At 43.9% G+C, this 16,692-nt stretch overlaps 1 protein-coding gene across 2 annotated transcripts in view; it reads right to left on the bottom strand.

The window, feature by feature from the left end:
• Positions 1-16,692, bottom strand: part of CEMIP2 (cell migration inducing hyaluronidase 2) — a 66,818-nt gene that overhangs the window by 37,100 nt on the left and 13,026 nt on the right. For both annotated transcript variants that reach the window (XM_053407781.1, XM_053407782.1), the window contains exons 2-4: positions 14,000-14,342; positions 8,725-8,865; positions 6,036-6,597 (exon numbers count right to left, since the gene is read on the bottom strand). In XM_053407781.1, the coding sequence (XP_053263756.1) occupies positions 6,036-6,597; positions 8,725-8,865; positions 14,000-14,330 (1,034 nt within the window). In that variant the 5' untranslated portion in view covers positions 14,331-14,342. The remainder of the gene's footprint in view (positions 1-6,035; positions 6,598-8,724; positions 8,866-13,999; positions 14,343-16,692) is intronic.

Genomic DNA, 16,692 nt, shown 5'->3' with positions numbered 1-16,692 from the left:
TAGGGCGCACCTAGTTTTGGGAGGCGGAAAACAAGAAAAAATTATTCTGAACCCCAGAAGCCAGAACAGCAAGAGGGATCTGGCTTCTGGGATACCGTGTGGCTGTTCTGGCTTCTGGGGTAACCGCGCCAAGCCTCTTCAGGGCAGCGGGATGAAGGCTCCCCCTGCCCAAAGAGGCTGCGCAGGGCTAAAGCAGAAGCCAGGACAGACGCGTCGCTGAAGGGGCACTGCGCCTTCTCTCTCTCTGCGCAGCGCCCCTCCTTCACAGGAGAGGCGCTGCGCAGAGAGGGAGAAGGGGCAGCGCCCTTCAGCGAAGCTGGAGAAGGAACAGAAGAAGACCCTTCTGTTCCTCCTCGGGCTTCGCTGGACAGGCGCGTCGCTGCGAAGCGGGAGGAGGAACAGGAGACCCTTCTGTTCCTCCTCCGGCTTCGCTTGATAGGCACGTTGCTCAAGGGGCGCTGTGCCTTCTCTCTCTCTCTGCGCAGCGCCTCTCCTTCAGAGGCGCTGCGCAGAGAGGGAGAAGGCGCAGCGCCCTTCAGAGAAGCTGGAGAAGGAACAGAAGGAGACCCTTCTGTTCCTCCTCCGGCTTCCAGCACAGGCGCGTCGCTGCGAAGCGGGAGGAGGAACAGAAGGAGACCCTTCTGTTCCTCCTCCGGCTTCGCTGGACAGGCGCGTTGCTCAAGGGGCACTGCGCCTTCTCTCTCTCTCTGCGCTGCGCCTCTCCTTCACAGGAGAGGCGCTGCGCAGAGAGGGAGAAGGTGCAGCGCCCTTCAGCGAAGCTGGAGAAGGAACAGAAGGAGACCCTTCTGTTCCTCCTCCGGCTTCGCTGGACAGGTGCGTCGCTGCGAAGCGGGAGGAGGAACAGGAGACCCTTCTGTTCCTCCTCCGGCTTCCAGGACAGGTGCGTCGCGGCGAAGCCAAGGAGCCTGCATTCGCTCCATAGGACGCACACACATTTCCCCTTCATTTTTGGAGGGGAAAAAGTGCGTCCTATAGAGCGAAAAATACGGTAGATTTTAATTAAATCCCATAATTGTCTGGAAAGGAGTACTTTCTCCTCTAAATGGAAACCAATTACATATATTTGTATATTATCCAATAAAAAGGAAAATCATAAAACAGTAAAAGATATTACATCCCTAACTCTGTGAAATTCATTACATTTTCTATTGTGTTGAAACAACTGGTAGGGATGGAGAGGGTGTTATGCCTCACTAATAAAGAGGCAAACAGGATTGGCATTTTGAACCACAGTGGAACTAACTTTGTGCCTTGGCATCTTGAAGAAAACTCTTTGGTAGGTCCATGATGAACACCAATAAGGGAAAAACGTTTCCATGCCTATATTTTCTGGAGCCTTGCTGATAAAAGATTGCCAGTGCTGCAGCTGGACATTTGAGTAGGCTGGCATGGAGCCCTCATTGTAGACACCCCATAAATTAAGTGTTCAAGAGCAGAAGGCAAGCCAAGAGCCTCCTCCAGACTCTCTTCTCTAACTCCAGCTTTGAAAAGCTATACTGCCCTAGCATTACGTTCATGCCTCTAGTTACTCCTGATTTTCCTATTAGCTTTAATCTAAGCCAGCTCTGACTTGGCAGCACCAAAGCCAAGGGATTTCGTTTTCTTCCAACCATCCCTCTTTTCCTTCAAGTTGCATGCCAACTGCTATCAACATTTCCAGCAATTCTTACATTTAGAACCTCCACAAGTGGAGAGCTAAATTTAAACAGCACACAACTGCCCAAGAAAACTGTTGTGTGATATTTTTAGCTCAGTGTTCTTTATGAAAAGCTTGTACAGTCACCAGTTTTAAACATAACAGTCCAACTGCAAGTCCAGGCACCTCAGATATGGATGTTATCCACTCTCGTTTGAATTGGCTAGGATGCCTGCTGAGAGGGCTGACACCATTACAGTGAAAAAGCATAGACTGTACTATGAACCTCTGCAATGTTGCAGGTTATGGATTTAAAGGGGACAAGGGAGTGGCAACAGCAGACTGCTTCCCTTTCAAAATCAGAGCAGTGAGGGCTCTGCAAGACTGTGCTCCAAAACCATGAACTGCTCTGCAAACACCATAAGAGCACACACATTCCCCATCTCATATGCAAATGAGGGGGGGCAGAGAGAGTGGGGGAGGGAGAGAGAGAGAGAGAAAGAAAAGGTGTCTCTTAAAAGGAGCTTCCAGGTCCCTCCAGCTTCCACATTATAAGCTCCTCATAGAAACTTTTAAAACTGCCTTGTATCAGATCAGACTAGCCCAGTGTTTTTGACATTGACAGGCAGTGGCTCTCTAGGGCTTTCAAACAGCCCTATACCTAGATATCCCAGGGCATTCTGCAAATGCTCCATCGCTGAGGGACACCCCTTCCCCTCCCTGCCAAGACACAAGAATGCTAAGGAAGATTCGTAAGCTGAACTTGATAGAGAACCACAGACAGCGTGTGTGAAGCAAGACACAACTGAGCATTACCAAAGAACCTAGCACAGAATACAAAAACGGTAACACTGCATCTATGCAGGCTGCTGCACAAGGATGTCAGTAGCTGCAGAACTGGCCATGTTAAGGTAAAGACACACACAGGCTCCCTAAAATGTGACTGGATATGGCTTGAATGAACATTTACTGCATTCCAAGGCATCAGTTTTAAGGACAGAAAATGTGGGCTCAAGGCTCCCAGCATATTTTGACAGGACTTTTGTCTTCACCCTCAGTTGGAGCAAAGGCTTAAGCTTTCAGGGAGAGTTACTTTTCACACAGAATTAATGGTTTCATTTGAAATATCTGTTTGGAACTGGGAGAGAAGCAGCTGGTACAGCAAAGTGCCTGAAATGATCTGACTCACAAATTAAGCCTTAATAACAACATAGAGAATGGCAAGATGTTAGGAAAGGGGGGAGAGATAGAATTTCTACACTCCCCCCCCCCGGACCAGTGCTTTTAACCCAGTTGCTTCATAGTAAAAAGGTAAAGGGACCCCTGACCATTAGGTCCAGTCATGACCGACTCTTGGGTTGCGGCGCTCATCTCGCTTTATTGGCTGAGGGAGCCGGCGTTTGTCCGCAGACAGCTTCCGGGTCATGTGGCCAGCATGACTAAGCCGCTTCTGGCGAACCAGAGCAGCACAGCACACGGAAACGCCGTTTACTTTCCAACCGGAGCAGTACCTATTTATCTACTTGCACTTTGATGTGCTTTCGAACTGCTATAAAATTGGCATTCTTATTTGAAACTAGAACAGTAGCTCTTAGTAGGTCTTCACTCCATGTTACATCATTCATATAACATGGTTATGAACTACAGAATACATTTGCTGGGCACATAAGTCTGCTGATGCTGCATTTCAAATTATCCAAGAATTTCAACTCAATGGAATAGTTTCCTTACAATTCTATTTAAGAATATAAGATATTGGGTTACATTGCATCCAATGGTGCATTCATGATAATGGAAGGTTGTTTGATCCAGTAGAAGTTTCTGGCTGTAGATAAGAGAAAGGCAGTATCTGCAAAATCCTCATCACCCCCATCAGTCCCCACATGCCCCAAAATTTGCTTCCGAGCTGGGCGGCTCCTGAGAAAATAGGAAAACTATGAAACTTTCCTCCCAACCCTCCCATTGAGGGAAGCCTCCACTGGATCAAAGACCCTGCTGTCCATGTGAGGAACACCCATGGATACAACTCTATAGTGTTTCTCTAGTATAAGCACGGGGCATGATTCAAGCGGCACTGCAAATGCAACCCTCCCACAAGCTGGAAAGTTCAAGGAGTGTAGTAGGGGGCCTTCAGCAAGCAGTTAAGAATGAAACAGCAATGAGCAGCAGTCGGCTTGCTTGTGACCTTGGCTCTGCAGCAGTTGTAGCTTCTGCCTTTCAAGCGCAAGGAAAAGCTCAGTGTTGTTGGAGCCAGACCCACGTGGTGCAACTGTCAAGTACAGGCCCTCACAGGGCTAGAATTTTAGCCAGCATATGAGAGCCAATGTGGTGCAGTGCCCCCGGGGGACAAATCCCTCTGGCCAAAGCCAGCTCCCATCTCAGGCCTGTCCTCAGCCAGCTACCAAGCCAGCAGCCAAGTTGCTAAGATGAACATGCTTTTAAAAAAAAATTAAAAGGGGGACAAATAGAATGAGAAGGAAATTCCTAGCTCAACTTCCAATGCCTGTATCTTCAGGTGACACATAAAGATGACCAAAGCTCTGGTTCTGAATAGCCCAGTCACCCCATGAGGCAAAGAAACGCAAGTCTGAAGTAAAAGAGCCTGCTAAAACACACCAAGTTAAAGTAGTAGTCAAATTTACATTTACTAGGGAGCCCATGCAACAACACATTCTCTCTCTAATCCATCAGAAATATCCACCACTTCTTAATTCATGCTCAGCATGAATCACCACTTCACTTAGGAAACAACACTGGAAAGCAATCTACTCCTTAACCTTTCCTCTAATGCCATTATAGCACCAAGTTTATTAGAGTGAGATACCTCTCACTTGAAATTAAAGAACGGCTGGACACAGTAGTGAGATGAATCTGTCTCCTCTATTATTTCAAATACACTGGACTGGCACAGGCTCAAACAATTCTACCCTGTCTTTTCACAATAAGTGTCATCACGGTGGCGTACAACGAACTATAAAAACAATCTGAAATGAATCCACACTGAAATAAAGCGGTAGTACCCTTTTATACAATCCAGAAATATCAGATAAAAAAAATTAAAGCAAACAATAAAAGAAAATGTTTTGAAAAATGAAAAGGGTTTTATCTGTCTTCTAAAACAATTGGACAGTCAGAGGAATCTTACACAGAGGTTAGCTAGAGAAATGAAATAAACTTTCCACATTTTTCTTTTAAACAATTTCAGGACTACAAGAGCTGAAGGTAAACCAATCACAGCATGTTTCATCATGATACTTGGAATCCCTTCCCTTCCTTCCTTCCTTCCTCCTCATGACTTTTAAATGCCATTGCAGGGCAGAGTAAAAGCACACCAGGGAATTTTACAGGATGGGCCTGCTTTCAAGATCTTTCACAGAAGGAACATAATTCAAAGTGAGTCTTATGGCTGCTTCTTAGAAGATGATTTTCCTGCACATATAGTATTTGTATGTAGGAAAACTGTAGGTACATTACATGTACCATGTAACAAATGCATGTGTCATGTTTGCAGTGCATGTATGCAGGGGTGGGTTAACCACTAATTACAACACAACTAGTTGACTCATGTGCGAAGGAAAGACTTTGCTTTCATACTATCAGTTGTTAAATATACAAATCAAAGAACTGAATAAAAGAATTTACTTTTATTATACCAAACGATCAACAATAAATATGTATATGGTTTCAACTAGCAACTTCTGGCTCTCCCCCGGCCCAAAACCTCCAATATTCCTAGAGCATGTCCTGAAGGCTAGGTAGGTTTGGTCAATGCCTGGATGGGTGACCACCCTGGGACCATGGGCTTTGGTGTCCATGATAGAAGAAATGTAAGAATATTTAAGCTCAATTTTAAAATCAAAATTTGTAAAAATTTGTGTACCAAGTTTACAGTTTCAAATACTGGCACACAGACATTCAAAAACAACGAAGAGAAGCAGTGTTGTGGTACTTGTCTGTATAGCTAGTATTAATTCTTGCAATGAAAACCAAAATAACAGAGGGGGAAGACTTTGATGCAATGTAAATTTGAATATAGGGGTGCAGCATGATGAATACCCAAAGGAAAATATATGCATGAAATTTTGGAGTGTTGCATGGCCATATTACTGCAATACCCTAATTCGAGGGAGGAAGGGTATACAGTTACAACTCCAAGCTGAGTTGTTATAATTCACAAGGGTTTATAACTTTAAAATATTAAACTAACCATCTTCCTTGTGCTGCCTCCAAAGATATATTCTGAAGCACAACCTATCATATTCATACATTTGCATAAGTCAAAACATGAGCTAGAACATACAGGTTGAACTCCAAAGGAAATTTAAATTAGTTTCTTTTCCCCCACAAGAGCACAGAATACATTTTTTTTATTTTTTACCTGTAACTCAATCCTTTGACAAGCTTACTTCCCAGAAGATTCTGTATTGTTGTTCTGGTTTCATCTAGTAGGTTTTTAGCAGCTGAATCTCCCACAGCAATAGCAACAATGCGACCAAAATCTTGGCCTTTTAGGAAATCCTGAAGTCTCCTGCTATCATTCTGAGATTCATAAGTATCAAATCTGTCCATTGCCAAAACTTGTGCAGTGTCTTGATCAATAACTCTCACATTGAGGCCTCGGGAAAAATCCTTTTCAAAAGTATATGAGCCAGAGGCCAATCCTGAAGAATACAGGGTTTTTGACAGAGAAGTCCATGATAACTTCTGAATTCCATGCAATTCCAGTGTTCCACCAGGGCCAACACCCACAAACTTTTTGCCAAATGTTGGCACATAATCACCTTCATCCATTTTGCCATATAAGGTGATAGTTGCTTTGGATTTATAACGACATTTCTCTGCTCCAATATGAAGCGCTCCACCATCCTTTATCAGGATAAACCGTGTTCGTAGTGTTATATTTCTGGATCCTTTTTCATCATCTCCAAAGACAAGCAATCCTATAGGGAACAATGTTTTTGGTAAGCAACCGATAAAGTATTAACCAACTATTTTTTGAGGAATAAAAATTTGCTGTGGTATACAAAAAAACACTAATCACTGCATTAATAACAAAGCTTTAAAAATTAGTGAGCATTATATTTCAATACACAAACAGTTTTCAAAAGGAAAACTGCGTAACTCAGTTTGTCAAGGAGTTATCAGAGGAAGGAAAAGTACAAAGAATCAAAAGCAGCTGAACAAAACATTCTGCACTGCATTCTACGAGCTGGATCTTGCCCTTGCAAAGTTACCAAACAAATCTTGCTGTGTAAGGCTCTTAAACACTGATGACCAAGCAGTATTTTTAATCTGCAGGTATTTGATATGCCTGGCACAGCTGCAAAAAATGTACCAAAGGAAATCAGGAGTAATAAATGTTGAAAACAGACCAGAACGACAACATAATAACAAAGAAGTAGCTAGATGGGGAAGATATGCAGACGTATAGACTTGGAAAGGATATTAAAAGGAAGAAGCAAATTAAGTGAAAACAGTTGTAAAAGTAACATGGCCGTGCTTACTTTCCTCTGAGAATTTAGCAGGATAAGGATGGATAGAACAGAAACCACCAACCAGGTGTCCAGATATTTTGGACTACAGGCTGACGGGAGTTGTAGGCCAAAACATCTGAAGTCAGAGGCGGTCCACCCAGGACATGGGGTGAGGCAGCTGCCTCAGGCAGCAGAAACCGAAGAGGCCCCAGTGAGCGCCCCACCTGCCCCACAGGTAAGGGAGGGAGAGGTGGCAGAGCTCAGTGTAAACTTCTCCCATTGCTTTTTCCTACCAATGCTCTAAGTTAACTGCTATGAAGAGAATGTTTCTTTCTCTACTGCACAGGAAGTAAACTGGGAGGAAACTTCCTTTTGGATGGATTGGGTTCAAATGCCTGTTCTGAAGCTGCTCTGTTGCTCAGCTCTGCCTGCTCCCTGTTCCAATGTAACTTGTACTGAATGTAAACAGTAAAAAATTATGTCATTTGCAGTATGATAGTCATTTCTTGGAGATCTGTTAATATCCACAAATATAACAAATACAAGTTACGTTTTAGGGACATATGTTTTTGTTCCCTCACGCCAAATAGCATTTTCAGTAAAAGAAATGACAGAAACAATTACCGAGTAATACCTTAGCAACGAGCTAACTCACGACACCACTTTATGAACTTTGCCCCCACCCTTTTCGTAATGTAATCTTGCAAGATTTGGAAATACTGCATGATTCCAATGTTAATTGTTCCCTATCTTTTCAAATGCTATATTCTAAAAAACAATTTCAAAAATGGACCAATTATGTGCAACATTATTTTATATAGTGCTGCGATATAAAATGCCTTAGGAAGAAATATTGAGAAAAATAAAGTGTTAGTTTTTCCTCACACTGTTTACCTAGGATATCCTTTCAATGTGTTAGTACACCTCCCCAAAAGTATCAGAACAAAAGATGAGAGGAAGTAGGGATGGAGATGTTTCTTTACAACAGAAAGTTTATGCCTATGAGGGGAGCAGAATCCTGTCCATCTCCTCCTGAAGGCCCAGATCTGATACCAGAAGAGAACTGGGCTGAGGAGAAAAATGTCTTGGTGACCAAGCACAACCAAGAAGAGTGAGGAGTGTGCAGCTCCCTTCAGCCACATGACGACATCAAGACCCCACCTTTCCCCCCAAAGGAGCTCAGTGTAATGCATATGGGTCTCTCTCTCCTTCACTGAAATCCCACAGCCGCCCTGTGAGGCAGGTTAGGCCAAGAGGCAGTGACTAGCCCCCAGGGTCACCCAGCCAGCTTCATCCCTGAGTCCCCCAGGTCCTAGTCCAACACTTTACACCTTTTTATATTCACACGCAAAACTGTGTCTGTGTGATCGTAACTTTATAATAAATAAAATATAAAACATTGTAATTATAAAAGTATTTTATTAAAATTACGTATTCTAGACTTATATTATTATACCATTCTAAAATTTAGGCTATACACACACACTCCTTTTTCCTTGTAAATGGAAAAAACATAGGCATAAGTAAACACAGCTCCTTCATCTTGTCAGTTTGGCCTGAGATATGTTGAAGCTGGGATGTCACTTTACATACCTCCATCCTGTATCACGATAGAGTGCACTGTAGCATCCACACTGAGGCGAAACAAATCTCCCTGTTTGAGTACAACTTTGTTTTCTCGATCATGTCCAGGATTCCAGTTCTTAAGGCGAGGATTTTGATCTGGACAATTTTCTGCAATAGAAGCAAGAAACACTTATAACTGAAGTATCAAGGCAGCCAACTCACGCTTCAAGCATTTTTATCCAACTCTGCTGGTATCAGATTTGAATAAAGACACAGTAAAAAGCTCACCATTCTACCCATGAGAATAAGAAAAATCCTCTGAATCTGAATGAAGTTCAAGTAAAGTGATCTGCACTTTCACATTAGCCAATCAATACTCGGCAGTCTTTCTTACCTTTTCATTTTATAGCCCCTGAAAAGGAGCATGCCCTCTTTGAGTTTCAGAGGGCAATGCAAAATGCCTGGGGTTTTTGTTCAGTTCTTCTCTCTGTTCAGCTGTTCCCATAATTCATTTGGGTATACATTTCACATTAGGAAATACCATTGCTCTTCAGCTTATGAGTTTTGGCCCACATTAAGACCATTTTTATATGTGTCCCAGTGTTTACAGGGCATCTTCATCCAATTGCCATTTTTTACTGTTTAAGATACCCATTTTCTGTTTTGTTTTAATCACAGCCTGCAATGGCCTCCTTTTCAGCCCTTCTGTGAAAAAAGGGAGCCATTAGCTCCATTCTGCCCCCATGTACTGCAATGAGTCATGTACAATATCAACAAGTTACTGACTCCTTCAGCCAAACTACTCATTTCCCTTCTCTCTCTTCTTCCTTACAAGCGATTCAACATTTCCTGATACAATACTTTACTTGGATGCAATAAAATTGTGAAAATTACACTCATGTTGCTCCCGTTTCCTTTTAGAGAAAGCTTTACAGTAAGTTTCACTTGACTATTAGGAGTTGCTTCCTGAGCACCTAGAAAGGAATGCTGTGATCACCAATAGTCAGCATGGATTTCTGAAAAATAAGTCGTGTCAGACTAACCTGATCTCGTTTTTTGACAGAATTACAAGCCTGGTAGATGAAGGGAACGCAGTGGATGTAGCCTACCTTGATTTCAGCAAGGCATTTGACAAGGTGCCCCATGATATTCTTGTAAAGAAGCTGGTAAAATGCGGTCTTGACTATGCTACCACTCAGTGGATTTGTAACTGGCTGACTGACCAAACCCAAAGACTACTCATCAATGGTTCCTTTTCATCCTGGAGAAGAGTGACTAGTGGGGTGCCACAGGGTTCTGTCTTGGGCCCGGTCTTATTCAACATCTTTATCAACGACTTGGATGATGGACTCAAGGGCATCCTGATCAAATTTGCAGATGACACCAAACTGGGAGGGGTGGCTAACACCCCAGAGGACAGGATCACACTTCAAAACGACCTTGACAGATTAGAGAACTGGGCCAAAACAAACAAGATGAATTTTAACAGGGAGAAATGTAAAGTATTGCACTTGGGCAAAAAAAATGAGAGGCACAAATACAAGATGGGGGACACCTGGCTTGAGAGCAATACATGTGAAAAGGATCTAGGAGTCTTGGTTGACCACAAACTAGACATGAGCCAACAGTGTGACGCGGCAGCTAAAAAAGCCAATGCAATTCTGGGCTGCATCAATAGGAGTATAGCATCTAGATCAAGGGAAGTAATAGTGCCACTGTATTCTGCTCTGGTCAGACCTCACCTGGAGTACTGTGTCCAGCTCTGGGCACCACAGTTCAAGAAGGACACTGACAAACTGGAACGTGTCCAGAGGAGGGCAACCAAAATGGTCAAAGGCCTGGAAACGATGCCTTATGAGGAACGGCTAAGGGAGCTGGGCATGTTTAGCCTGGAGTAGAGGAGGTTAAGGGGTGATATGATAGCCATGTTCAAATATAGAAAAGGATGTCACATAGAGGAGGGAGAAAGGTTGTTTTCTGCTGCTCCAGAGAAGCGGACACGGAGCAATGGATCCAAACTACAAGAAAGAAGATTCCACCTAAACATTAGGAAGAACTTCCTGACAGTAAGAGCTGTTCGACAGTGGAATTTGCTGCCAAGGAGTGTGGTGGAATCTCCTTCTTTGGAGGTCTTTAAGCAGAGGCTTGACAACCATATGTCAGGAGTGCTCTGATGGTGTTTCCTGCTTGGCAGGGGGTTGGACTCGATGGCCCTTGTGGTCTCTTCCAACTCTATGATTCTATGATTCTATGATTCTATTAAACTTGCTTGGCTCATGCTGATGAAACATAATTACTCTGGATTCCCTCTCTTGCTTAGCGCTTTCCCCCTTAATTACAATAGATTTCTTATTATTCTTTAGCTTCTTGTTACTTTGGCCATGTTATGCTCACTTGCATGTCCATGTGGAGTTTCCCTGCCAAAAAACCCAAACCCTTCTGAATGCAGTTTGAAATGAAATAAAATGACTGTGCTTTTTATTTAAAATATGCAACACCCCCCTTTTCACTATAGAGATTCCCAGGAGCAGCTTAAGTTGCAAAATAAATGTTTTAACAAAACAACCACACAATTTTAGACATGAGGATGAGTCATTTGTGACAAACCAATTGCTGTAAACAGAATACAATATTAGGTGGACGTTTGGTCCAGTTCTGGAAGGCCCGACTTTTCTTCATTCCTCTAGTCTTCAACCTTTTCAAACCAAGGACCCACTTTTAACCAAACATGCTTTGGGGACTTCATTCCTCAATCTTTCACCCTATACTTGCATGGCGGTCGTATTCTGTTACGACTAACCTCTGACAGGACCATGACCCGCCAGTCAAAGACCATGGATAAATCAAATTGTAGTGCTACTGGTTCTCAGCAATACTGCCGTGTGATCTTGCATTTGTGATCCCTCCCCTTTTGCCCTTTCCCAGTTATCTGAGATTAGGAATTTCTCCCCATCACTCATCTTAAGCACACTTCTTCACACCATCTTTGCCAATTATCAATGCAAATGCTAATAATGGTTAAAACTATATTAATGAATTTTAGCAATTAGACAATTCTTGTTGACTATTTCGGTTATCAGAAACACTTGATAAATGTTATTTGACACTAGTAATTTTTATTAGAGACTTAGTTTTAAATGCACTGTCTAAACTCCATCTCTTCGCTCAAGGTTTTTGCAGGAGTTTGATTTAATATGGCCCCCTACTGAGTGCAGGTTTGCAAGCAATACTGTTATCATTTGCATTTTTATGTGGTTGGGATCTCTGATTGGATCTGTTTTATTTATACATTGTAACCCACTGTGGGATCATTAATTGACCAAGGGAAGGCTAAAAGAAGAAGAAATAATTGGATGTGTTTGAAGAGGAGGGGAGATGCATTTTTTAAACAATTCTAATCCAGTCTCTCCTCTGGAGTCAACTCTTATCACGTTAACATAAGAGATACTAAAAGTTATTTTAACAGCCCAATAACAGTGTAGAAATAAACATGGGATTCAAATGGGTTAGAAGCTCTTTCTCCCTTCATTGTTATTGATTTACATTCTAGGAGTGAATCTCAGAACTAATAAGGAGAGGAGTTACTTTAATTACCACCAAGCAAGAACTGCAGGGTTAGTCAAATAAGAAGCATGGTTAGAGTGTAGGAGCAGGACCTGGGTTCAAATTCCCACTCAGCCATGAAAACTGCATGACTTGGGCCAGTCACTCACTCTGAGCCTAAGTACCTCACAGGGTTGTTGTGAGGATAAAATGGGCAAGAGAACTATGTACACCACCTTGGGCTCCTGAGAGGCTGGGCTATAAATGCAATAAATACATAAATAATTGGTTTACGTGAGGAATTTTATGTTCAGATGGAATGATTCCTTCCCCCCAACCTCAGGAAGTGTGGGTGGGGCACAGAGAGGGAAGAGGTGGGGCAGGAAGTCTCGCTGTGCAAGCAAAAGTCCTTGTGCAGAGCTTCCACTGAAGGGGCTCATTATGGGAATCCAACCCTAAATGCACGATGACATCTAGCCGTTGGGCACATGGCGTGAAGGAATATCAGCTGTGATGAGGCTGCACAAGAATACTCGTCACCTGGAGAAATTCTGCTCTGGTTCTTTGCTGTTCCTGCCAGTGTTCTTGACAGACATGCTGCTACTGCAGTGTGTTCAATGCAGTCCTGTATTTTGTTCAGAAAACACTGTTCATGTAATGAGACTAGGAAAGACATTTACCGTATTTTTCGCTCTATAGGACGCACCCAAACCATAGGACGCACCTTGTTTTAGAGGGGGAGAACAAGAAAAAAAATTCTCCCCCTCTAAAACAATGTGCCGTTCAAGGTGCGTTCAGTTGCCTTCAGGCGGCTACCTTTGAAGCCTGGAGAGCGAGAGGGGTTGGTGCACTCTCTAGGCTTCAGTGAAGGCAACCCGAAGCCTCCAGAGCGCGGCGGGAGTTCCTTTCGACCTGCTCTTTGGGGCTGGCGGGGGGAAGCCCACCGACAGCCCCAAAGAGCAGGTCGGGGAGCAGCGGAAAGGCGCACAGCCTTCCCGCTGCTCCGCGAGCTTCTTGGGGCTGCCGGGGAAGCCCGGGTCCCCCCCCCCAGCCCCAAAGAGCAAAGAGCAAAGAGCCATAGCCGCGCGCAACCTCTCCAGCCGGGAGAGGCTGCGTGCGGCTATGGCAATACCCCCACCTCCCGCAAAAGCCCACAAAAGCCGCGCACCCTTTAAGGAGTGTGCAGCTCCTGCGGGCTTTTCTACAAGGAGGGAGAAGGGACAGACTGGCCGCATCAGTCCCTTCTCCCTCCTGAGGAAAAGCTCGCAAGAGCCGCACGGAGCTTGTGTGCGGCTTTGGGGGGCTTTTCCTGCCTGCCTCCCCCCTGTATTCGCTCCATAAGACACACACACATTTCCCCTTACTTTTTAGGAGGGAAAAAGTGTGTCTTATGGAGCGAAAAATACGGTATACACTTTTCTGGAAAATGCCACCTTGAGCGGGACTATATGGATGCTGACAAGTAGTTCTCTACTGCTGTTCTATACGTTATGTAACCTTGCTGTGGAAGCACAGAACGTGAGAACAGATGAAGCCAATTAGCCTTTATCACAGTCACTAGTGTCAACAACAGAGAACGGTCCCTTTCTTTTGTTTTTTAACAGAGGAATAATTATGTGTGTTTTAAATTATACAATTATAAATTATACAAAAACTAGTTTTAAAAACTATCAATCTTCTTCCAGAACAGCAGTACAAATATTTGGATTTTTCTATTGGCACTTAGTAGTGGTACTAAATAGTGGAAATGGAAACTCACCATCAGGAGCATATTTTGATGCTATCCCCAAAATAATGCCAAGTGCAATAAAAAACGAAAAGCTAGACATAGCAAAGCAGATGAGTGTGTTTTTGTGTCTTTTCTTTCTGCTCGCTTCCGCCTGACTGCGCTGCCCATCTGCTGAGGAGGCTACTGTTGCACGAGCTTCCTGTCTTCCAGAGGTAAATTTGGCTGAAGCTTGGTTCTTTGGAGGAGGAGGAGGACGAAATGGGACAATTCTCCCTGGGAAATAGCCAGAAGATTTATGGCTGCTTCCATTCTGAGGCTGAAGGAAGGCAGGAGTCCTCCCTCTGGGATCAGCGGCTTGCATGTTATGCAATCACTGGATTGAAAACAAAAGGGAAAAAAAAGATTAATGTTGAAGTGTGAGAGGAGTCGTTTTAGTTATGCCCTGGAATTATTTATGTGGGAGTATGTCTTCCACCAGGGACGCGGGTGGAGCTGTGGTCTAAATCACTGAGCCTCTTGGGCTTGCCGATCAGAAGGTCGGCGGTTTGAATCCCTGCGACGGGGTGAGCTCCTGTTGCTCGGTTCCAGCTCCTGCCAACCTAGCAGTTCAAAAGCACGCCCAAAAGTGCAAGTAGATTCATAGGTACCACTCCAGCGGGAAGGTAAACAGCGTTTCTTTGCACTGCTCTGGTTTCGGTGTTAATCGTGCTGGCCACGTTACCCGGAAAAACTGTGGACAAACACCGGCTCCCTCGGCCTGTAAAGCGAGATGAGCACCGCAAACCCAAAGTCGCCTGCGACTGGACTTAATTGTCAGGGGTCCTTTACCTTTACCTTTTTATGTATTCCACCAGGTTACTCCAAAGCTAATGTAGTGCCAATGGTGCTTCCTAGCCAAGGACACAGCAGAAAGTTAACTTTTTATTATCCAAGATAACAGCTCTGGAAACCTACGCGCATCACTCTATTGGCTAGCCAGCTATTCCTAGGTCTGAACTCTATGGCGCTGTTGCAGCAACTGGGGACCAGCCGCCTTCCACCAGTTGATGCACCTTCCCCTGACAGGCTGCGCTCACTCTGCCTGCACAGAAGCTACGTCTGCTCTCTCCTGGTTTTTGGAGACAGTGGTACAGGGGAGGGTTGAGAGGCCCCCTCTCCTTCACTTGCCTGGTCTGTCTCTTCCTCCAGCTCTGAAGCTTCCTCTGATTCTGACTCTTGCCCTCTTCGCTGGTACAGGTCCCTACAGACCACTGCCCCCCCCCAGTCTGCAGCAACCCTTCACCCAGGGCACGCTTGTCAGCATCTGGCCAGTCCCAAATATTTAGAGGAATTTTTTTGCAAAAAAACAGAGCTCAAAAGCATATGCCAATTTTCATCCAGGTTCTGCCACATTTGCACAAGATCACACACAAAAGATCTGTCTTTATAGCCATTAGAATAACCTTTGAAGAAGTTTGCTTCAAAATCTATAGCACTGTTAAAAACCATTACTCCATATCATGCCATGCTAACAGGACTATCATAAACTGCAATCACAAGTAAACTATTAGGATAATAAACTGAATTAGTTTTAGCAGCTGACCTCCTTTCTCCTGCCGAAAAAAATTATACAATTTTCTGTTTTTCAGGATATCTCGAATATTCAATGAATAGATTCAAGGAAAGTAAACACACTGTCCGTAACATCTCAGCAGTGAAGAAATTCTACACTTTACCTTTGAAGAATTCCACTTTAAGCTAACTCTTGCTGAGCTGCCAGCATTAAATAAGAAACAATTGGTGGACTGGTGATGGTATCATCCCCAGGGCATTAAAATACAGCAAGATATAGGCTGGAGCTTCTGATGTGCCAATCAAGTCCAATATATATTAAGAAAACATCTTTATTAGGCTAACCAAGATGCCAGAAAATAGTGTGCAAGCTTTCAAGGTCCCCAGAACTCTTCAGCAGGCTAGATGGTTAAAAGAAAAAGACTAGTGAGGGGTAGCAGAGAAATTGGCTGCTGTTCAAACCAAAAGTCCTATACAAATTTCAGATCCCCACCTGTTGGACAAATTTGCCCCAGGAATCTTCCCTAGAGGGAGTCAATTGCTCTGTGAGAAGGAGTCGGACACTGGGATCAGGCAAAACCAAAGGTTGCTTATTCCTGAGACAGCGCTGCCTGAGCAACTCCCCAGCCTCCTGCTGCAAAGAGGGCACATCAAAGGTACTTTATACGCTAAAGCCCGTCCAAATTTCCCTCCTACAATCTCCTATTGTTTAGGAAATTGCAGTTTACCAACTTCCTGGTCCACCTATTTCATGTTTTCCCCTTGATATGTACCCCCACCGCTACATACCCCCCTTCTTCATGCTGATTAGCTTTAGCTCCACCAGGGGCGGCTTGACTAATATTCACAGCCCTTTTAAGCAAGTGCAATAGCTTTCTAACTGTTTTCCTCCTTTTCCCCTTGTGGTTTTGAATCACCCACAAACCGTCCTAATACCTTATAAGGCATTACCTTTTGGCTACTCTCAGCGATTTCTTAACGTTTTATCACAAGTTTCCTCTTTCTTTGCCATGCAAGCAGTTACAGCAAGGCATGGCCATTCCTGCTAAGCTTTTCTGACCTGTTTATCCCACAACACACCATGCTGAAAATCTGCTATTTGAAATACATCCTCCCCAGCACTGACCTGCCCCAAGAGTGGTTTAAAAATGAGCTAGAGAGAGATCATGTGG

The sequence above is a fragment of the Podarcis raffonei genome, chromosome 11, assembly GCF_027172205.1.
Source record: "Podarcis raffonei isolate rPodRaf1 chromosome 11, rPodRaf1.pri, whole genome shotgun sequence".
NCBI classification, from domain to species: domain Eukaryota; kingdom Metazoa; phylum Chordata; class Lepidosauria; order Squamata; family Lacertidae; genus Podarcis; species Podarcis raffonei.
The sequence above is the reverse complement of the archived record's forward strand: the minus strand, read 5'-3'. Positions and strand labels throughout refer to the sequence as shown.